At 42.1% G+C, this 23,959-nt stretch overlaps 2 protein-coding genes and 1 pseudogene across 9 annotated transcripts in view; all 3 read left to right on the top strand.

The window, feature by feature from the left end:
• NDUFB9 (NADH:ubiquinone oxidoreductase subunit B9) overlaps nucleotides 1–23,959 on the top strand; it is a 576,062-nt gene that overhangs the window by 160,286 nt on the left and 391,817 nt on the right. The window lies entirely within an intron of this gene.
• Nucleotides 11,408–12,292, top strand: LOC126961400 (neuropilin and tolloid-like protein 2). The gene is made up of 2 exons (XM_050801776.1): nucleotides 11,408–11,516; nucleotides 11,793–12,292. Exons 1-2 carry the CDS (start codon nucleotides 11,423–11,425, stop codon nucleotides 12,290–12,292), a joined length of 594 nt encoding a protein of 197 aa, XP_050657733.1. The 5' UTR covers nucleotides 11,408–11,422.
• LOC126961399 (ADP-ribosylation factor 1-like) lies at nucleotides 20,659–21,504 on the top strand (annotated as a pseudogene).

Here is a 23,959-nt window from a genome sequence, read left to right as displayed (position 1 = left end):
GAAACCCCGTCTCTACTAAAAATAAATACAAAAAACTAGCCGGGCAAGGTGGCGGGCACCTGTAGTCCCAGCTACTCGGGAGGCTGAGGCAGGAGAATGGCGCGAACCCGGGAGGCAGAGCTTGCAGTGAGCCGAGATCCGGCCACTGCACTCCAGCCCGGGTGACAGAGCAAGACTCTGTCTCAAAAACAAAAAACAAAAAACAAAAAAAAAAAACAAAAAAAAAAACTTGTACATATCAATATTAACCTTGACTATAAACAAGCTATTAATAAATGCCCCAATTAAAAGGCATAGAGTAGCAAGTTGGATAAAGAAGCAAGACCCAACTGTATGCTATATACAAGAGACTCACCTGACATGTAACACAACCCATAGGCTAAAGGTAAAGGGATGGAGAAAAATGCACCAAGCAAACAGAAAACAGAAAAAAGAAAAAGGCAGGAATTGCTATTCTAATTTCAGACCAAACAGACTTTAAACCAACAATGATCAAAAGAGACAAAGACATTACATAGTGGTGAAGGGTTCAATTTAACAAGACCACCTAACTATGCTAAGTATATATGCACCCAACACAGGAGACCCTATATTCATAAAGCAAATTCTTAGAGATATATGAAGAAACCTAAAGAACCATATAATAATAGTGAGAGACTTCAACCCTTCACTAAGAGTATTTGACAGATCGTCGAGGCATCGAACAAAGATATTCAGTACCTGAACTCAACATTTGACCAAATGGGCCTAACAGAGATCTACAGAACTCTTCACCCAAAACCAACAAAATATACATTCTTCTCATCTGCATATGGAACATACTCTAAAATTGACCACACATCAACCATAAAACAATCTCAGAAAATTCAAAAAATCCCAAATCATATTGAACACTCTTAGATCACAGCACAATAAAAACAGAAATCAGTACTAAGAAAATCACACAGAACCATACAATTTCATGGAAAGTAAACAACCTGCTCCCAAATGACTTTTGGTTAGACAATGAAATTAGGGTGGAAATCAAGAAATTCTTTGAAACTAGTGAGAACAAAGATACAACATACCAGAATCTCTAGGACATAGCTAAGGCAATGTTAAGAGGGATGTTTATAACGTTAAATGCCCACATCAAAAAGTTAGAAAAATCTCAAATTAACAACCAACATTTCACCTAAAGGAACTAGAAAAACTAGAGCAAAACAACCTGAAACTGTGAGAAGACAATAAGTAATCAAAACTAGAGCTGAACTGTAGAAAAATGAGACATGAAAAACCATACAAAAGATCAACAAATTGAGGAGTTTGATTTTTGAAAGAATAAATAAGATTTGTAGACCACTAGCTAGACTAATAAAGTAAAGATCTAAATAAACATAATCAGAAATGACAAAGGGGACACTGCAACCAATCCCACAAAAATACAAAATACTCTGAGACTACTACAAATATCTCTATGCATACAAACTAGAAAACCTAGAAAAAATGGATAAATTCCCAGAAATGTATAATCTCCCAAGATTGAAGCATTTTACAGACCAATAATGAGTTCCAAAATTGAATCAGTAATAAAAAAGCCTACCAACCAGAAAAAGCCCAGGACCAGATGGATTCACAGACAAATTTTACCAGATGTACAAAGAAGACCTGGTACCATTTCTACTAAAACTATTCCAAAAAATTGAGAAGGGACTCCTTCCTAACACATTTCATGAGACCAGCATCATCTTGATACCCAAACCTGGCAGACATGCAACAAAAAAAGAAAACTTCAGGCGCATACCCCTAATGAACATAGATGCAAAAATTCTCAGCAAAATACTAGCAAACTGAATCCAGCAGCATATCAAAAAGCTAACCCACCACAATCAAATAATCTTTATGCCTGGAATGCAAGGTTGGTCTAATACATGCAAATCAATAAATGTAATTCATCACATAAACAGATCTAAAAACAAAAACCACATGATCATATCAATAGATGCAGGAAAAGCTTAAGTAAAATTCAACACCCCTGTATGCTAAAAACATTCAAACTAGGCATTGAAGGAACATACCTCAAATAAGAGCCATTTATGAAAAATTCACAGCCAAAATCATACCCTGGGGAAAAGCTGGAAGCATTCCCTTTGAGAACTAGAACAAGACAAGGATTTCCACTCTCACAACTCCTATTCAACACAGTACTGCAAGTCCTAGCCAGAGCAATCGGACAAGAGGAAGAAATAAAAGTCATCCAAATAGGAAGAGAGGAAGTCAAACTATCTGTTTGCAGATGACATGATTCTATACTTAGAATACTCCATAGTTTCTGCCCAAAAGCTCCTAGATTTAATAAGTTCAGCTAAGTTTTAGGATACAAAGTCAACATACAAAAATTAGTAACATATCTATATACCAACAACATTCAAGCTGATAGCCAAATCAAGAATGCAATCTCATTCACAATAGCCACAAAAGAATAAAATACCTTGGAATACAGCTAACCAGGGAGGGTGAAAGATATCTGCAATGAGAATTATAAAATACGCTCAAAGAAATCAGAGATGACACAAACAAATGGAAAAAGATTTCATGCTCATGGACAGGAAGAAGCCACATTGTAAGAATGGCCATATGGCCCACAGCAATATGCAGATTCAATGCTATTCCTGTCACACTACCAGTGACATTCTTTACAGAGTTAGACAATTAATCTTAAAATTCATATGGATGGAACCAAAAAAAGAGCTTGTATTCAAGGGAATCCTAAGCAAAAAGAACATAGCTAGAGGCATCACATTACTGACTTCAAACTATACTACAAGCCTACAGTAACCAAACAGCATGGTACTGGTACACAAAAAGCAGAATAGAGAGTCCAGAAATAAAGCCACACACCTATAACCATTTGATCTTCAACAAAGTTCACAATAATATGCAACAAGGAAAAGATTCTCTATTCAATAAATGGTGCTGGGATAACTGTCTAGACACATGCAGCAGACTGAAGTTGGACTCCTTCCTTACAACATACACCAAAATCAACTCAAGATGAATTAAAGACTTAAATGGAAAACCTACACCTATAAAAACCCTGCAAGATAACCTAGGATATATCATTGTGGACATAGGCCTTGGCAAAGATTTTATGACAAAGATGCCAAAGGAATTGCAACAACAACAAAAATTGACAAATGGGACCTAATCAAACTAAGGAGTTTCTGCACCTTAGTTTCCTTTTACTCTGTTGAAAGGAAACTATCAACAGAATAAACAGACAACCTATAGAATGAGAGAAAATATTTGCAAACCATGCATCTGACAAAGGGCTAATACTCAGAATCTATTAGGAACTTAAACTTACAAGAGAAAAACAACCCCATTAAAAAGTGGACATAGGACATGAACAGAAACTTTTCAAAAGAAGACATACACAAGGCCAACAAGCACATGAAACAAAAATGCTCAACATCATTAACCATTACAGAAATGCAAATCAAAACCACAATGAGATACTATCTCACACCAGTCAGACTGGCAATTATGAAAAAGGCAAAAAATGACAGACATTGGCATGGTCGCAAAGAAAAGGGATACTTATACACTGCTGGTGAAAATGTAAGTTAGTGCAGCCATTATGGAAAGTAGTGTGATGATTCCTCAAAGAACTTAAAGCAGAAGTACCATATGACCCAGCAATCCCGTAACTGGGCATATACTCAAAGGAATATAAATTATTCTATCATAAAGACACATGTATGCATATGTTCATTGCAGCACTACTCATGATAGCAAAAACATGGAATCAACATTAATGCCCATTAATTGTAGACTGGATAAAGAAAATGTGGTACACATACACCACGGAATACTATGCAGCCATAAAAAAATGTGATCACGTCATTTACAGCAACATGGGTGGAGCTGGAATCCATTATCACAAGTGAACAGGCACAGGAACAGAAAACTAAATACCACATGTTCTCACTTATAAGTGGGAGCTGAACATTGAATACACATGGACGCTAAGAAGGGAATAACAGATACTGGGGCCTACTTAAGGGTGGGGGGTGGGGGGAGGGGAGAGAATTAAAAAAAATACCTATTGGGAATTATGATTACGGGGGTGATGAAATAAACTGTACACCAAACCCTTGTGACACATAATTTACCTGTATAACAGATCTGTACATGTACCCCTGAACCTAAAAAAAATTTTAAAAATCCAACCCCACTGGAAACAAGAAAAATAGAAAACAATGTAAAGAGGTTTAATTAGCTCATGGTTCTGTGGGCTATACCTGAAGTATGGCGCTAGCATGTTCTTAGCTTCTGTGAGACCTTGAGCTGCTCACAATCATGGCAGAAGGTGAAGCAAGAGCAAGCATCTCACATGGCAAGAACAGGAGCAAGAGAGAATGAAGGCGACGATGTCACACACTTTCAACCAACCAGATCTCAGGAGAACTCACGATCTTGAAGACAGCACTAAGCCATGAGGGATCCGCCCCCAGGACCCAAACTCCTCCCACCAGACCCCACCTCCAATATTGGGGATTACATTTCAACATGAGATTTACAGGGGACAACATCCAATCTATTATCACCTTGCTTTCAGTTCTTTTGGGTACGTTTCCAGAAGTGGATTTGCTGAGCCATATGGTAATTAGATTTTTAGCTTTTTGAGAAACTATCAGACTTTTCCATAGTGGCCACACTACTTTATATTCCAACCAGCAGCTCTCCAATCCGGAAGTGTTCCAGTTTCTCCAGTCCTCACCAACACTTGTTATTTTCTGAGTATTTTTGATACAGCTTTTTCAGTGGGTGGTGGGTGTGGAGTGTTATCTTCTGGTTTTGAATTTGCCTTCCCTAATGGTTAGTGACCTCGAGTGTCTTTTCATGTGCTTATTGGCCATTTATTTATATATCTTCTTCAGATAAATGCCTGTTTGGTCTTTTGTCTATTTTTTTTTTAATCAGATTTTTGTTGTTGTTGTTGAGTTTAGGAGTTTCCTGTATATTCTGGATATTAATCCCTCATCGGACATATGATATGCAAATATTTTCTCTCATTCCATGGTTGCCTGTTTACTCTGTTGATAGTCCTTTCGTACACCAATTTAAAATTTTCATGAACTCCAATTTGTCTGTTTCTTCTTTTGTTGCTTGGGCCTTCGGTGTCATATCCAAAAAATCATTACCAAATCTAATGTCGTGAAGCTTTTCTCCTAAGTTTTCTTCTAAGAGTTTTATTGTTTTAGCTGTTATGTTTAGGTCTTCGAGTTAATTTTTGTATATAGTGTTTGATAAGAGCCCAACTTCATTCCTTTGCTTTTGACTACCCATTTTTTTTTCCCCAGCACCGTTTGTTAATATCCTTACTGTTTTTCTGTATTTCGTTAATACATAATACTAATATTGCCAGACATTTATTGCAGCAGGTACACTATTTTTCTAGATAATTTCCTATGGGAGATCTTCTATAATTTTAATCTCTGTGATGTCTATAGTCAGAATAGGCTAGGATGTACTGTAGTAACAAACCATACCATAGTAATAAACATCCCCCAAACCCGCCCCAAACCTTAGAGGTTTATCCTTATCTTAGCAGTTTATTTCTTACTCAGAGATGTGGCTCTGAGTCTGAGCAACATTCCACATGTTGACTGGGATTCTAGGCTGTTTTGATCATATGAACCCTCCCTATCGACACTAATTCCACAATTCCTGGGTCAGGGAAAATAGAGTGATAAGACTACAACACTTTTAAATCCTTCTACTTGGAAGACTTGGCACTTCCACTTACATTTCATTGGCCAGAACAAGTTAGATGGACACGCCCAACTTCAAGTGAGCAGGGAAGTGCAATGACCCCCTGTGCTCAGAGTAAAGGAGAACCAGATGTTGGTGAATAACAGTAATGCTTTCTACATGTGGATATAATTATTCCCAATTTACAGATCAAGAAATTAGGGCTCCACAGCTAATTATAAGAAAGTTCTATTTGGTTTTAAAACCATCTTCTTTGTTCCCAGTAGCTATTGCATTATAACTGGAAATAGACTATTTTCTCCCTAAAGAACTATCCAATTTTCTGCCTGCGCTAGTCTTTGTGATGTTTATGATGATTTAACAATACTGCTTGCTAACTGTAAGCCAACTGATTTTCAGTAAAATAACAAAAATCAGATTGTGGTGAATGTTTCTTATGGTTTTTCTGAGTCACTGACTGCTCCTAAGAGCCCACTTGAGGCTGTCAGGAAATACTCAAGGGGCTTTTTTCTTCCTTTGGCATTCAGGAAGCTCAGCTAGAGGCTTAGGAATTAGAATCCAGGCATGTAGAGGTAGCAAAGGTGACCACTAAATAGAAATAAATTTTCAGTGACATAAATTTTAAAAATAAGCATTAGAGGTACATGACACTCTGCTCATGTTAATCCTCCACACCAGGAGGGGCTTCCTTTCCTTCTTCCAAATCCGAGTACACCTTGCTTGACCTCTCCTATAATCCAGAATGCATTTTATCTGGCTCTAGAATTCATGCTTATCATGTCTTATTCACCTCTGTATACTGAGTTTCCTCAGACCTCATGAACTGATAGGTAGAAATGAGATTACCACGACAGTAATAACCCCATTTCATAGACTCTTATGACCCAGTGTGTTCTATAGATTTCAGCTGCTTAAAAAGTCCTATTCCCTCACTTAGGGAGTAGAACATTGCTTTTAAATAAAACCTTAAACCAGGCCTAGGATAGTTCACCCAACATCATTTCCCCTCCAGATACAGCAGTGGGAATAGGTATGTGGGCAGAAGCACAGACTGGGGTGACAAGTGTTGGCCAGTGACAGACAGTAAGAAGTACGCTGGCTGGGGCTTTGAAAAGCTCTGGTTTCTCTGACATGAGGAGTAGCCCAGCTCTTGCTTGCCGTTTGTCCTGTCCCTTGATTCCTGCCTGGAATATAGATGTGATGTGTGAAGGTGCAGCAGCCATCTTTCCACATGAGGACTGAAGCCAAGGTCAATGATAGCACATCAAGAAGTATGAGAAAGCTTTAGCTCTGCACTGCTTCATTCAGACTTCTAGTTACAAGGAAAAACAAAAACAAAAACAAAAAACTTCTAACTTGTTAGTCAGGTTTTCTGTGGCTTGCAGCCAACAGCAATCCTAACTTTACAGAATGCCAAAGCACATACCTACAAAAATACAGAAGAGATTAAATTGCTTTGAAAGGAAAATATCCTCATTTGAGTCAAAATAGTAGATAAGAGGCAGAGACGGGCCAGATTCAGGAGCTGAGGCAGGACAGAAGTCTACAAAAATAGAGACTGCACTAGCCTACATTTAGCAACATTCCCCTCTCCCCCAGCACATCAGCACAACTCACATATAATCTGATTTATGCAGAGGCAGGGCAGAGGCAGGCACAAGAATGACACCAAAGCCTCATAAAAACTCCTAAATAGTTCAGCAACTAGGTCATCTGGTGAATGGGCTTTTAGTAAATTAGCTTTCAGCAAATTGATTTTCAGCAAAGTGACTTAAAGCCTGTGTTTTCAGCTGGAACCGTCGCCATTTATTTCCCAAGGCTGCCACACTGTCTACAATAGCTAAACACTCCTCCGTGCCAGAGCCAGGCTGGGGCCCAGCTAGGGTGACAGTGCCTTGCTCCACACTCACTGTGTGCCCCAGGAGGTCCCTGGGAGAGGCCTGCTCCATCCCATGGGCCTGAAGAGATTTCAAGTGGAACAGCTCTTTGACATTCCCATGCTCCGTGGAGGATTCAGACATTGTCAATCACTGGGGTTAGGCACAGAGACAAACCCCATGGGGATGCCTGGGCCTTACTCACACCCGGCCTTCCCTGCTGGGGACTGACCCTTTGATACTGGTCCAGCTTTTGGTGCCCACCTTTCCTTCTTTTTATGTTTTTAAGACAGAGTCTCTCTGTCTCCCAGGCTGGAGTCAGTGGCATGATCTCGTCTCACTGCAACCTCCACCTCCCGGGTTCAAGCGATTCTCCTGCCTCAGCTTCCCAAGTAGCTGAGATTACAGGTGCCTGCCACCACGCTCGGCTAATTTTTTATATTTTTAGTAGAGACGGGGGTTTCACCATGTTGGCCAGGCCAGTCTCGAACTCCTGACCTCAAGCAATCCACCCACCTCGGCCTCCCAAATTGCTGGGATTACAGGTATGCATCATCGCACCTGGCTCCCTCCTTGTTTTTCAAAACATCCCCCAGCTGTGACTACTGCTGCTGATTGGAAGGCCATTTTTGAGAGATTCCCCTATACCATGCCGCCTTGTGTATGAGTTTAGTAGCACTGCCATAGGAAGATACCACAGAGTCGGGGGCTTAAACAACACAGATGTATTTCCTCACAGCTCTGGAGGGTGGAGTCCAAGATGAAGGTATTGTCAGGGTTGGTTTCTCCTGAGGCCTCTCTCCTTAGCTGGTAGATGGCCGTCTTCTCTCTGTGTCTTTACACCATCTTCCCTCTATGCGTCTCTGTGGCCAAATCTCTTTTTATAAGGACAGCAGTCAGACTGGACAGGGCCCACCCTAATAACCCCACTTAAACTTAATTTCCTCTTTAAAAGCCCCATTTCCAAATGCAGTCACATCCTCAGGTACATGAGGTTAGGGCTTCAAAGCATGAACTTTTTTTAGGGATATACAAGCCCATAACAGGCATAGAGTAGCCCCTCAAAGCAAATTTTAAATTACTGCAGTGATCTTATCTCAAAATTATCCAAAGTCTGCCTTATCTGCTTTATATGTATCAAAGCAACTGTCCATTGAAGGTTTGACCTCCCAATGACTTGCTGGCAGGAGCGAATAGACTAATCATGCTAATACAAGCATTCTGCTCCATGTGACAACTATTTTTCACTGTAAAGTAAATCAATTGGGATTCTGGTGTTTGCCTCACTCAGGTGTGCACTTTACTCAGCTTCAGACAGTCTGGAAGGTCTCATCACCTGAGCACTGACAATTGTGCATCTCTGGGCTTTCTGAGGCAAGAATCAGGTCCTGGAATGTGGTGGATGACGGTGGTACCACTGATGCAGTCTTCCCTGGCACAGACCCCTCTTCCCTAATTATTCCCATTTTACAGATGGTCAGAGAGGTTAGGTAAATATTACAAAGCTAATAAGTGGTGGCAGAGTCAGAATCCACCCCCTGGTTCTGATGACAAAGCCCAAGATTTGTCACTGTCCTGACCTTCTTTCTTCTATGAATAGACATGCAAAAACAAGTGGCAACTGACTCTTCAATTCCCTGGTGTTGTCTATGTCATTCCTTATGGGGAACTGCTGCTTTGGAAAAAATGAAGGAGAGTGGCAAGACTGAAATCCAAGCAGCCTGACTGACAAGGAACAGATAGCTCTGTGCAACTGTCTGGTCGAGCTTCAACTCAAATCATTCTCATCAGATTGGAGTTCTGGTTCACAGACTCCCAGTCATATTTTGGCACTCGCTTCAGGCCTGGATCTTTTAAACCAGGGACTGCAGAAAAGAATGTATCAGGAACAAGCACACAGGAAGGAGGAAGGGCCAGGCCCAGTGACTCACACCTGTAATCCCAGAGCTTTGGGAGGCTTAGGCAGGAGGATCGTTTGAGGCCAGGAAGTTTGAGAGCAGTCTGGGCAGCATTGTAAAACCACATCTCCACAAAAAAAAAAAAAAAAAAAAAAAAAAAAAAAATTAGCCAGGGGTGGTGGTGTGAGCACCTGTAGTCCCAGCTATTCAGGAGGCTGAGGCAGGAGGATTGCTTGAGCCTATGAATTTGAGAATGCAGTGAGCTGTGATTGCACCAATGCACTGTGGCCTGGGCAACTGAGTGAGACCCTGACGCTATTAAAAAAAAAAAAAAAAAAAAAAAAAGGAAAAGGAGGAATGTCAGGAGTGTGTCCTCCCCACGGTCAAGTCCTACCAAAGCTGCTTTTTCCACTTCCCCTAGGCCTCCTGTCTCCACCTGTAAGACCAGCTTTCTGCCTCTTTCCAAGTTTAGTATTATTTTCCTGCTTTGTATCATAAACCCTGCAAGGACTAGAGCATGTGAACCCATAAGGAGAGGCCATGCACAGTGATTAAGAACAAGCCATTAACATGGCAGAACTGGATTTAAATCCAAGTTAACCTTCCTTCTGAGATAGAAAGATGGTGATCATAGCCCCAAACTTATAGGTGAACCATGAAGAATAAATGTGATAATAAAGTTAAATTCTTGGCATACAGTGAGTGCTCAATAAAGGATATTAAAACCTAGACCTGTGGCTTGGGTCTTGCGTGATAATCTTCTGGAAATCGACAGCTATTTTCACAAGCTTAAGACACGCTGTTTCCTCTCTCCCTTCCTCTTTTAAGGCTGTAAGACATCAGTAGGCAGGGTTTGAGGTCCAGCTTAGCTACGAATTGGCCATATGACCTTGTACAAATGACTCACGTGTTAAGGATTCAGTTTCTTTATCTGCAATATAGTAGTAACACTTCAGTGACCCCATGCAGCAAGTTCGCACTCCTGGGCCCCCAAGGCTGTACATGGGACCAGGCACTGCGGAGCAGGAGGTGGCGCCTGTCGTGGGCGGATGGCGGGGTGCGTAGGGGCGGGAGGTGGCACCCCTCGAGCATGGCAGACTGCAGGACCTGAGCCCTGCCCCGCGGGGAGGCAGCTGCTAGCCAGCGATGGGAACGGAACAGTGCCGCCGCAGCCTCAGCCCCTGGCAAAGCGCTGGGCAGCTAGGGAACATGGCCCTGGAGGGGCTCTGCTCAGCCCTCAGAGATGGACAAAATGTTGGAATCAAGCACATTCCTGCAATCCAGTGTGACATTTCGGTTCAAACCAGCAATGGAGGTCATTTTGCTTTACCAAATTATCCTATCTCATATCCAAACAAGGAGTGTATCTACATTTTGGAAGCTGCTCCATGTGAAAGAATTGAGTTTTGATGAACATTATTATTATATAGAGCCATCATTTGAGTGTCGGTTTGATCACTTGGAAGTTCCAGATGGGTCATTTGGTTTCTCTCCCCTTATAGATCGTTATTGCAGCATGAAAAGCCCTCCATTAATCAGATCAACAGGGAGATTCATGTGGATTAAGTTTAGTTCTGATGAAAAGAACTAATATTCATTTATTCTAGATCCAGACTTTACTTACCTAGCAGATTGTGGGTTTGAGCTCTCGAGAGCAGACGGAATAGTGCACTCTAGTCAGGTAGAACAAGAAGAGAAAATAAAACCTGGCCAAGTCATTGATTGCATCTGGACCATGAAAGCCACTCCAAAAGCTAGGATTTGAGGTTCCTAGATTATCAAATGGAGTGCTCAAATAAATGCAAGAGAAACTTTGTTGCAGTCTATGATGAAACCAGTTATATTGAAAACCTGAAGGCCAAGTTTTGCAGCACTGTGGCCAGTGACGGAATGCTTAAAACAGGAATAGGAGTGATACAAGTGTGGGCAGATCAAGGTCGTTGGCTTAGCAGGTTTCAAATGCTCTTTGCTTCCTTCATTGAGCATAACACATACTGTTTATCCACCCACCCATCAATAGGCATTTTGTCTGTTTCCACCTTCTGGCTATTGTGCGTAATGCTGCTGTGAACTTTGGTGTGCAAGTAACTGAGTTCCTGCTTTCCATTCTGTGGAGTATAGAGCTAAAAGTAAAATTGCTGGATCATCAGCTCCCTGCACAGGCAGCATTGTCTTTTGACATAGCAACATGTGCATCAATAATCCTTTAGTCTGTAATGGTGTCCAAAATTGTGCATATCCTTGGGATGAAAACCATTGTAAAGAAAAAAGGCAGGACTATTTGAACAAAACACTGAAACTCATGGGACAATTATTGGCATTACTTCAGAGATTGTCTTAGTCCTTCTCATTATTGCTGTTTTAGTACAAGTGAAACAGTCTCAAAAGAACGTCATGGCTTACGAAACTGCTTTTCATAAAATCGGGTTCCAAGAAATGTTTGATCCTCTTCATTATGAACTGTTTTCGCTAAGGGACAAAGACATTTCTGCAAATCTGACAGACTTGTCAGAAGAACTGAACAACTACCAGAAGACGTGGCACTCCTCCACCACCTCCCAGTGCATCCATGACCACCACTGGGGGTTTCTGACCTCCAGCATCAAACAAAGCAGGACCAACCTCAGTTCCATGGAACTTCCTTTCCGAAATGACTTTGCACAACCACAGCCAATGAAAACGTTCAATAGCACCTTCAAGAAAAGTAGTTACACTTTCGAACAGGGACACAAGTGCCCTGAACAGCCGCTGGAAGACTGAGTAACGGAGGAGATTCCCTGTGAAATTTATTTCAGGAGGCAAGAAGATTCTGCATAAGCGTTCATATCCATTGAATTCTAATCTTCTGCTAAAGGTGATGTGAATTCCTAAGTGTGTACATACGCAGCCTCCAGGGCACCATACTGTTTCCCGTAGGCAACCTCCAGGGCACCATACTGTTTCCAGCAGCCAACCCTTTTCTCCTGCCGCAACTACGAAGACCTTGATTTACCATTAATCTATTGTATGGTGATGTTTTTATTCTCTCAGGCTGTCTATATATTTTAAACCAATCAAGGAACTTACTCTATTCGTGGAAACAATAATCATCATCCATTGCTTGGTGTCATAAAGCACCACCAGTTAAAGAGTATTGGAAGAGGTGGTTAGATGGAGCCAGGTTTGGGCTGCCTATTAGTTTTAGCAAGGGGGAATACTGCTCTTGACTGATACAGCTCTGTCAATATTCTGATCCCACGATACACTTAAAAAAAAAAAAAAAGACATAGTAGTAACAGCTATTATTTAATAGGCCACATTCCCTGATGAGTATATTAATGCACTATATAATTTAATCTTCCTAACCCTGTGAGAAAGGCATTTTCCCCAATTTAGATGAGAGGTTTAGTAGCTGGCTAAGGTTACTCTGCTAGTGACTTACCAGGTCAGAATTCGAACCCTGAGCAGCTAGGCTTCACAGCTGATGCTCTTTTGCCTTCATCAGCCTCCTGCCCATGGCTGTCCCTCCCATAGGCCTTTGGTGTGAGCATAGAGATTGTGGCTGTGAAACTACTTTCTGTGTTGTACAGAGACAGAACAAATTCCAGTTATTGTGTGATGTAACATGCTGGCTCCCTATCTTCTCTCCCTTTAGGGCCCATCTCTTAACCCACAAGAACCCCAGTGAAAGGAATCAGTTGAGAAACCTATTGCTCTGTCCCTGAACAGCTTCCCCCTCTGGATCTGAGATGGTTGTCTTGGGAACCAAGCAAATTCCTTGCTCTCTGCTCTGAGTATGGGCCGGCTGGTAGGGCTGCCAGAGATGGGCTTCTGCTGGTTTATCAGGTGCTGTTGGCCTTGGTGGTTTAGAATGCTTGAAGACTAGGGAGGAATCAAGAGATGTGGGGTAGTTTAAAAAAAAAAACTCAGAAATTTGGGTAGAGATGAAAACCAGTCAGGAAGACCATCAAACTCGACCTTGACTCTGAAGTTCCCAGGCAGAGAAGGGGACAGGATGGAACGTGGGAAGATCAGAAAGAGGAAGAAGAGACAAAGTAAAGGTGGGAGTCAGAACGCAGCAAACTCCTACTCAGAGAGTATCAGCGCCAGGCTCGTAGAGGAGGGTGGGGACCTTGGGCATAGGCAGAAGGAGCTGCCAAGACACTAAATTCACCCAGATAGTCAGGCTCGATTCATCATTGCTGCTTCTACCACCCCCTTAAAGGACCTCAGGACAGTCAGTTTTGATGGGAAGCATGGTTAGGGCTTCAAGAGTTCCTCAAGGGCTGGTGCCAGGTGTCTAGTTAAAGTGTGGGAAAAGGGAGGATGGTGGAGCTACAGAGGCAAAAGCGAGCAGAGGGAAGACAGTACACTAGCACGCCTGCTCCATGACTGCCAAAGCTGGTTCCAGTGAGAGGCTTCATCTTTGACCTTGATTCAGCCTTCACTGAGCCAGAGCCACCAACTCAAGTCACACCCTGTCCTTAGGAAATCTACCAACTTGTTGCAAGAATCACAAGCCATTACTACCCAAATTCACTGATTTTCTAATGAATCTCCCCAGCAAAGAAAAATTTCTCTCATGTTTCAATTCACAATATACAAAACACTCAGTTCATGTCTGATAATACTACAATAAGCTACATTACACTAGAAGCCAACCTAGCATCCGTATCAAAAACCCTTAGTTTTCTCATTGATTTAAAGGGATCTGCACATCAAGGCACTTGCGTGTTGGAGATGGGACTACAAATACCCATTCCCCTTGCCTCCAGGTTGTAATCAGTTGGCAACGGGCACAATGAGCCAAATGGGGACCAGAGAATTTATTGTCTCAATATCAGCAAGGATTCTACCACTCTCAAGGTCATGGTTTTCTAGTAAACTGTCTCCCTCCCCTGCTCTGAATGGAAGGTAGATGGACAAGCATAGCAGGACTAACTTATTAGCCAATCCACTGCTTTGTCTTTTTGCTTTAGGTGCTGCTAAGGCAGACAGGGAATCGTGTGCTCATGAGGCTCACTGTGCCTGGGCACAGATCCAACAGGAAGCAAGAGCCCTGAGATGAATGAGCAGTGACCTTAGCACATTAACCTTGCTCAACAGAGCAACATGGCCACCAAGTACCAGCCTCCCACCAGCTCTCCAGGACCGAATCAGTCTTGCTTTCTGCTGATGGGTTGGGAGGAAGAGATAGAGGTAAACCTGCCATCCCAGTTCACCTAGAACTGAGGTGTTCTCAAGATGTAGGGGTTTTCATGCTAAAATCAGAAAGTCCCTAGCAAATCAGGATGCACTGGTCACCACCTTCCTTAAGCCTTGGCAATGTGTCCCTCCAAAGAGAGGACAGAGTATGAAGAGAAGAAAAGAAGGGCTTCTCCCTAAAGTGGTTTTAGTAGCAACCATAGGCTGATGAGAACTGGGGTAATTAGTGGATTGTGTATGGGTGTGGGGATGAAATTTTAGATGTAAATACAATACCACCTTAATATTACTGCTGTCTGTGTGGTGGAACTACGGGTGATTTTTACATTCTTTATGCTTTTCTGTTTTTTCCAAACTTTCTACGATAAACATCTGTAGCATGGTAATCAGAAAAAAGGAACTCAACTATTTTCAAACAATAGGAATAAAAAGAGAAGACCAGTCATTTAAATAATAAAACCCATTTTTAAAATGTGATCCTTTGATCACTTTCTCCTGTACCCCAGATGGGGGTGAGAGGCAAAGTTATATTTATTAACCAGTGCAGAACAACCAGTAAGGAAAATGAAAAATGGATTCCAAATTTACCCCGTGTAGCCTTTGGATACCCAGTGGTAGCATCGCGATTTTCCGGAACTGTCTATTTCACCACTCTCTCCTTCTTTATCATAATCAACAGTGACTGTTTAATCTTGATTCTCCCCAAATCCACACCACATTATCCTCTTCCTCTCCAGGTTCTTTCATCGAATTGTAATGGTGATTTAATGTTATGCCCTTGATTTAGATAGCATTACTTTTTGAGCAAGCATGGCTGAAAATACAATTTTCTCTATTGTATTCAGACCCCTTTCAAGGAATTAATGTTGGAGACTGAGATGACAAATTTTTTATTCCCCTTGCCTCCAGGTTGTTACCAGTTGGTAATGACACACGGGGACCAGATAATTCATTTTCTGCATAGCAGCAAGGACCTTATCACTCTCATGGTTGTAGTTTTCTAGTAAACTCTCTCCTTCCCCTGCCCTGAATGGAAGGTAGATGAATTTGCTCCATTACCTGCCTAACTAAGGAGAAAATCTAAAGAGACAGACTCTTGGTCCCAATTCAGCACCTTCCTGAATGTATAGTTTTAAGTGTTCCCAAGACTCAGCTTCTTTGTCCCAAAGGCGGAACTGGGTGACACTTCTCCAAGTTCAGAGTGCCCCTGGGAGGCTCAGTCAAAAACAGTGAGCATAGAAGCACTCTGTATGCTATGGGATGCTATACAAAGATTTCAACGTATTTATCAAGGGATTGATCATTTTGCCTTAGGTGCCAGGAAACAGAAACCAAATCAACCAGAAAATAAAAACACTTATTCATTCATCCCTCCATCCAAAACACATTTCCTTCTCAGATGAATAAGACGATCTAACCTGGGGCTGAGCCCAAGGCACAGTACACAGTGATACTGCAGGCTTCCAGACCATCTTCCACCCACTCCTTTTAGTTCCGGGCTCTGGGTCCCTATGAGACAAGTCTGATCACCACTACATTTGAAAAGCAAAGCTTTAAACCACTTTTCCACTGCTAACTGATAGAAAGTCCCATTTTTTTTCCCTTTTATCCAAGGGGAAAAATAAACACTGTAAAAATGACAAAAGTCCTTGAAGCAGAAAACTGGACTCAGAGCTAGAAAAGACAGACAGTAAACACCCGAACTAGCTGGGAGGAAAGATCTCTAAAGAGTTTCTTCAGGGCATCTCCTAGAGAGACTGAAAATACACCTTTTGAAAATGAAGCAAGTGGGTCTCATGCCCTTCATATACATTGATTGGAAACTTTCTTTCAGACTCTGTCTTGGTGCAAAGAAATCATTAAACACAGACACATGCTTAGCCAGAGGAGCCTCCACTTCTAGAGTACTGAGGCTGAGGGAAGACAAGGATGACTCACTTCCCCATGGACCAAGTCCATTTCCCAAGTAAGCAACATCCCGTATAATGTGGGTGGCTGCTGGAAAGCCATCTGGATCCCCAAATGACACCTCTTATCTCAGCCCCTCCTTGTCCCACTCCAACCTACCTTATGAATGTCTGTAACTCAACCCCCTTGTGATTTCACTCATTTAGGTTAAGATATATCCCTGTTATACCATCCACTTCAGGTGTTGGCAAAAGTGAGCAGAATTTGGCAAGCCAAGTTCCAGGCATTTGCAGGAGCAAAGGAGTTAGTAATGAGTCATTGAGTTAGATGTCTGTGGAGAGCATGCTGCAGCCTAGTGGTTCTCAAACTTCTGCATGCCTCAGGATCTCCTAGAAGGCTTGTTAAAACACAGACTTGGCTAGATATGGAGTTTCAGGTTCAAAGACACATATCCTCAGCACTTTGAGGCTGGTTCTTCATTGTTTCATGCGTCTGATGTGGCTCCTCAGAAGTTGATGGCACTGATTGTACCCCTTTGGAGGTAATCTGCTTTTCCTTTATGGCAGCTGTTAGGTTTCCCTTTCGGGGCTTATTCTGAAGCAGTGCTACATTGTGCCCAGGTTTCATTTTTTTTAATTCTATTTCGTAGATTTTTTTTTTGTTCTGAGAGCTCAAGTCTTCCTTCAGTTCTGGGAATTTCTCAGGCAGTAAATTTTCCCATGTCATCTTTCCAGCACCTTATTTTATCTTTTTTTAAACCCCTATTGGAGGTATGTTGTATCTTCTTGCTCTGTCCCCTCTACTTATCTTTACTTTCATCTTTTCTACCTCTTTATCTTTTTATAATTAACCTTAGAGTTTACAGATTGACTCTTCTATAATCTTCAGAATTGCTGCACTTGTTAAAATAACAAATTAACTGCTTGTTCTTGCTTCATAATCACTGTCCTTGTTCAAAAATCAATGAATTTTATTCATTCTTTTATCTCATATAGATTATTGAATACATTCATTTAAGTGTCTGTCCCTAATATACACACTGCTGATGGTTTACTGTTTTCTTTCTCTGTTTCTGACCTATAGAGATGCCCCTATATTATTTTAGAAGGCTGTTAAGTATTTAGTAATATAGTTATTTCTATGTGGTTTTGAAACAATGCCATTTATCCTATGCTCAACCGATCATTTTGGGAGCATCATTATATACTCTCAATCCTTTTCAGTTCCCAGCAGCTGCCTCCAGCATCCTCCAACCAAAGTATCTCCAAAAGCCCAGAGAATACTTTGCAAAATACATATGGCTGTCCCTTAGAGAAACCTCACAGTTCCCATCTCTGTTCTCTCTCTGTATTCAGGAAGCATAGTGGACAAATGGGTGGTCTAGATAGATGCTTTTTTATTTTCCGAGTTCAATTTAATATAAAAGGAAGAAGAGGAGAGAAAATAAAGCCATTTATTCAGGCTCCTGTTTGAGGTGAATAACAGTTTCTATTTCTCACTTCTCACCCACACTGTAACATTTATCTCAGGAAAATCAAATCCATAGATTACCAACTGATCTATGCTCCATGGGGCAGGCTCAGTTTCATTCACAGCTGTATCCCTTGTATCTAACATGGCTCTAACCTATAGATTGAATGAACCACCTTAAGAAGGGAGCAAAATATGTTTTATTAAATCTATTTCTTGATTGAGCAAACCAAGGGTCAGAGTCACAGCCAAATATTACAGGAACTAGGATTAGAACCCAGAATTTCGGACCCTTGACCCAATTCAACACATCCCAGGAGAACCAATACAACTTACATTGATGATTTGTTGACTAACAATTCCTCAAAGGCATGAACTGCATCTTATTCATTTATGTGCTCATAGGAATACGTAGAAGCTATTCAATAAGATGCTTGTTAGATTATTATAATTAAATTACTAAGATTAATTTTCCATTTGTTTCTTGATATTTTTGCATTCATGGAACATCCTGGAACCTAATGATGATATTAAGAACCCTCTCCCCCCAAAAATGCACATCTGTACATACACATGACACACACAAAATTTTGCATCAGTTTCAAAGGTCCTCCAAACTTCTAAAGCTGGGTAGGATCTTAAAATCTCCTTTCAAAGTCTTGAAATTTTAGGGCTTATAAGAGGTCTTAAAGATTACTGATTTCAATTTCCTTATTTTATACATGTGGAAACTGAGGGCTAGAGATAGGAAGTTACTGGTAGATTGATCCTAGAGTACATGCAAGGAAGGCCTGGGATATCTACTTTTTGGAATTCCTCAGAATTAACTGGATAAAGAGACCCTCCACCTCCCTTGGACATGGACTTTGCTCAGAACTGCTCTCCCTACCCTCATCTTCCTGAGCTTCCCATTGGCAGAAGGGACCTATCCAAAGTCTGACAGCCAGAAGCTCTGAGACTAGGACCCAGGTCTTCTTGTTCCCAGCCCGTTGTCCTTTCCATGACAAACTTGATCTCCCAAAGTCTTTCAACATCTTCTCCCTCTCAGCCAGTTTCTCCCACCTCACCCTTCCTTCTGGGTTCTGCTTTCATTGGGTGCTTTCTTACATGACATCCCCCCCTTTTTTATTAAAAAGGAATCAAAATCTCAGTTCATCAAGTGAAAAACAGATTAGGATGCTTGAAACCAAATTTACTTGTATATTTCCAATGCAATGCTCCCTAAATCAAACTCTTTACAAGTAAATAAATAAATCATGACATGTCACTTATTCGAATCCTGACAAAACAACAACATAAATAAGACAAAGTAATGGGACTGGATAACACGTGTCATTTAAAATCATGTCCTGAAAATGTCACTAGAGGGTTGGGTAAATCTTTGTTAAGCTAAAATAAATTAAATGCAAATAAATAATATTTAGGGAGAAATATGAGCACAAGGCAAAATTAAGTTTGCTATTGATAACATGCTGTGATTACATCAAATGAATTGACCCTTCCCAATAATAAAAATTGTTAACTGCCTCAGAACTTTAATTACATAATCACCAATAATGCAGGTTAATTCCATTGAATTAAAAAACAATCAACTACCAAAACAAAATTATTTTTGGAGTTCACCCCTGCAAGATCTCAAAAAATATATAAAAGACCAAATATTTCTGAGTGTTTGGCCAGTGTTGGAACTCAGGTCTTAGGGCAGGGCAATGACTTCTCCAAGTTATATAGCAGTAAGTTATACAGGCTATGAGATGAGGCCATGACATCTGTGAATTGTTTTTTCTGTAAATAATAACATGATAATGATGAGTTTTGCTTCCAGCAATACTGACTAGGTTGTTTTGGACCAACCATCCTGCTGAAGACGATAAAAAGAAAACCTAAACAAAATATAAAGAATGCCCATGAAAGCATCAGAAAGTTACTGAGGCAAAGAGCTGACAGGACAAGATCCAGCAAAGCCTGAAGTAAAGCCAGAAAGTGCAGCTTCTTTACCGCTCAATTTGGTTGCTGATTCCAAAAGCAAAAGTTGAGCTTCCAGGAAGCTGGGTAAAGTTTTGGGGATTCTCACAAGACTAGAAATAAAATAAGGCTTACAGCTCTCCCAAAAGGAGCAGCTTTGGAAAATACTCAAGACTGTTAGTTGGAAAACATGAAGGGCTGATATTTAGGTGTTAACAGCAACTAGGAACTAGAACATCCCTGCCAAGGACTGAGGCTTCTAATAATTTAATCCCTGATTTGATTAAGGTGATCCACTCTTTGCTTAGTTTTGGAAAGGTCCAACAGTGAAACAAGAAACAAGTGTGATAAAGAGAAAACGAACGGCAAAACATTAAACTTAAACTCGGCCATGTGAATAATTATATTAAATAAAAATGAACCAAACAACACTGTAATTAAAAGGCAGAGATTGTCAAACTAGATTTTAAAAGGCAAGATCCAATTATATGCTGTCTATAAGACATGCATTTTAAACACAAGAGCACAGATCATTTGAAAGCAAAAGGATAGAAAAGATTTTATGAAAAAATAAGCATAAGAGAACTGTTGTGTTTCTATTAAGACCAAAGTAGGGAGCGGAACCAATGCCTGGCTGGGGGAGCCGCCACTGAGGTGTCCCTGGCCAGCATCCTTCCACCCACTCGCAAGCATGGGGAACATCTTCACCAACTTCTTAAAGGGCTTTGTTTGGCGCAAAAGAAGTGCCCATCATCATGGTGGGCCTGGATGCTGCAAGGAAGATGTCAATCCTGTAAAAGCTGAAGTTGGGCAAGATTATGACCACCATCCCCACCTTCAGTGTGGAGAACGCGGAGTACGAGAACATCAGCTTTATCCTGTGGGATGTGGGTGGCCAGGACAAGGCCACCACCACTACTTCCAACACACACAAGGCCTGATCCTCGTGGTGGACTGCAATGACAGAGAGCTCATGGACGAGGTCCAGGAGGGGCTCGTGAGGATGCTGGTGGGATCAGTCTTGGGATGCAGTCCTCCAGGTGTTCACCAACAAGCGGGGCCTCCCCAACACCAGGAACGCAGCCGAGATCACAGACACGTTGGGACTCACTCCCTATACCACAGGAACGGGTACATTCAGGCCACCCGCACCATCAGTGGTGACAGGCTCTGTGAAGGACCGGATTGCCGTCCCAGCAGCTCCCAAACCGGAAGTGAACACGAACCCCGGTCCTCTCACTCCTCCCCTTGCCTTCCACTTTACTCTCATGTAGCAAATGTGTAGTTCATGGTGTGAGTGCCAGAAGCTGCCTCCGTGGTTCAGTCACCATATGCATCTCACTGTGCTGTAAATGTGGAAGACAAAGATTTCGGCCAGTCTTTTTATTTAATGTAAATAGTTTTTATTTCCAGTGCAGCAGTTTCTGGTACTCCTATGCAATATTACTCAGCTTTTTTTTTTTTTTTTTTTTAATTGTAAAAAGTAAAATCAACTCACTGTTCAGAGCTGGGGAGGGATGCAGGCCCACGGGCATCTGGCCTCCAGGAGTCACCGCGTGGGGAGAGCGGATGTGCCCCTGGCTTTTGAGATGTGTTGAGATCCATTTTGGTGGTTGTTTATTTTTGTTTTGTTTTGTTTTGTTGGAGATGGAGTCTTACTCTGTTGCCAGGCTGGAGTGTAGTGGTGTAATCTCAGTTCACTGCAACCTCTGCCTCCCGGGTTCAAGTGGTTCTCCTGCCTCAGCCTTCTCAGTAGCTGGGACTATAGGCATGAGCCACCGCACCTGGCTAATTTTTGTATTTTTAGTAGAGATGGGGTTTCCCGTGTTGGCCAGGATGGTCTCAATCTCTTGACCTCGTGATCCACCCTCCTCGGCCTCCCAAAGTGATGGGATTACAGGTGTGAGCCATCGCGCCTGGCCAGGTGCTTGGTTTTTAACCAGAACTCAGTGCATTTTAAAAAACAGCTAAAAATCCAAGCCAAGAAAACTTGACCACATGGAAAGGAGAGAGACCTGCCCAGCCTAGGTTTGTAGTTGTGGCCTGGATGTGGGTTGCCAGCTCAGTCGTTCCCCTCAGGAATGTGAGGCAGTAGAGTGGCAGCCCACAGTCAGTTCTGCATGGTCACAATAGAGATCCCCACAACTCGCTTGTCCGTGGGTCACCCTGTGTTCCACAGCCTTGTGCTTGTCCTGTGCTCCCAAGGTTACTAGGGGCCAGGCTTGGAGCTCATGGCCATCTTACTCTCCCCCACAGGCCGAGGCCCCCACCTGCCCACTTGCCCACCTGTGTGGCCAGCTCGGGGGATGCAGGGCCCCACTGTCCCTTAGTCAGCATGAGGGCCAAAATGGGCCCTTCATCCCCAGCATTCACGCTTGCTCAGACACATGGGTGAGATGTCTGGGGCCTCACTGGCAGTAGCAAGTGAGAGCTGGGCAGGCTGCCCATCTAAACCCACAGCCCCTCAGGAGCACCCATCTCCAAGTGTGATGTAGCTTGCTCTCTCTCAGCCTGCAGGGGTCTCATCTACCATCGATAAAGACGACTTCTACTTGGTTCTTTTGTATTTTGATAAACACTGAAGAAGCTGGAGCTGCTAAATTTATCTTAGGGAAAACATTACAACTGGTCTATTTGGTGTTATGGAACCTCTTACTGCTTTTTTTTTTTTTTTTTTTTTGAGACGGAGTCTCACGCTGTTGCTCAGGCTGGAGTGCAGTGGCGCGATCTCGGCTCACTGCAAGCTCCGCCTCCCGGGTTCCCGCCATTCTCCTGCCTCAGCCTCCTGAGTAGCTGGGACTACAGGCACCCGCCACCGCGCCCGGCTAATTTTTTTGTATTTTTAGTAGAGACGGGGTTTCACTGTGGTCTCGATCTCCTGACCTTGTGATCCGCCTGCCTCGGCCTCCCAAAGTGCTGGGATTACAGGCTTGAGCCACCGCGCCCGGCCTCTTACTGCTTTTAATACATGATTGGTAATCAACAGTTTTGTATATTTGTCTTCTGTTTTCATTTTGACAAACGAGCACTGTAATTATAGCTATAGAATAAAATTGCCTGGGCATGGTGGCTCACTCCTATAATCCCAGCACTTTGGGAGGCAGAAGCAGGTGGATTACTTGAGCCTAGGATTTCAATGCCAGCCTGGGCAACACAGGGAGATCTTATCTCTACAAAAATTAACAAATTGGCTGGGTGTAGGGGCATGTGCCTATAGTCCCAGCTACTTGGAAGGCCGAGGTGGGAGGTTTGCTTGAGCCAGAGAGGCCAAACCTTCAGTGAGCTATGAGTGTGCCACTGCACCCCAGCCTGGGTGACAGAGTGAAACCTTAATTATTGAAAAAAAGTGATCAAAGTAGGTATCAAGATAAAGAGGAATTACTAAAGGGGGACTTTATTTTCTAACTTTTTAAAAACTAATTTTTTTTTTTTTTTTTGGAGACAGAGTCTTGCTCTATTGCCCAGGCTGGAGTGCAGTGGCACAATCTCGGCTCACTGCAACCTCCACCTCCAAGGTTCAAGCGATTCTCCTGCCTCAGCCTCCTGAGTAGCTGGGATTACAGGTGTGCACCACCACGTTGGCTAATTTTTTGTGTTTTTAGTAGAGACGGGATTTCACCATGTTGGCCAGGCTGGTTTCGAACTCCTGACCTCAGGTGATTCAAGTGATGGGATTACAGGCAGGAGCCACTGCGCCTGGCCTAAAAACTAATTTTCTAATTCCTAAATACTGAAAGTGTCAATTCATCAGAAAAAAATAACAATCCAAAATAAATATGTATACAAATCACAAAGGTTCATTAAGCAAAAACTGACCAAAACTGAAAGAAAAAATAGAGAAATGACAATATTTGAAAACTGTAACCTCCTCTTTTGGTAGTTAGTGGAAGAATGAACAAC

This window comes from Macaca thibetana, chromosome 8 (assembly GCF_024542745.1).
Source record: "Macaca thibetana thibetana isolate TM-01 chromosome 8, ASM2454274v1, whole genome shotgun sequence".
In the NCBI taxonomy this organism is placed as follows: Eukaryota; Metazoa; Chordata; class Mammalia; order Primates; family Cercopithecidae; genus Macaca; species Macaca thibetana.
Note: the sequence above shows the minus strand (reverse complement) of the source record. Positions and strands in the feature narration are given on the sequence as shown.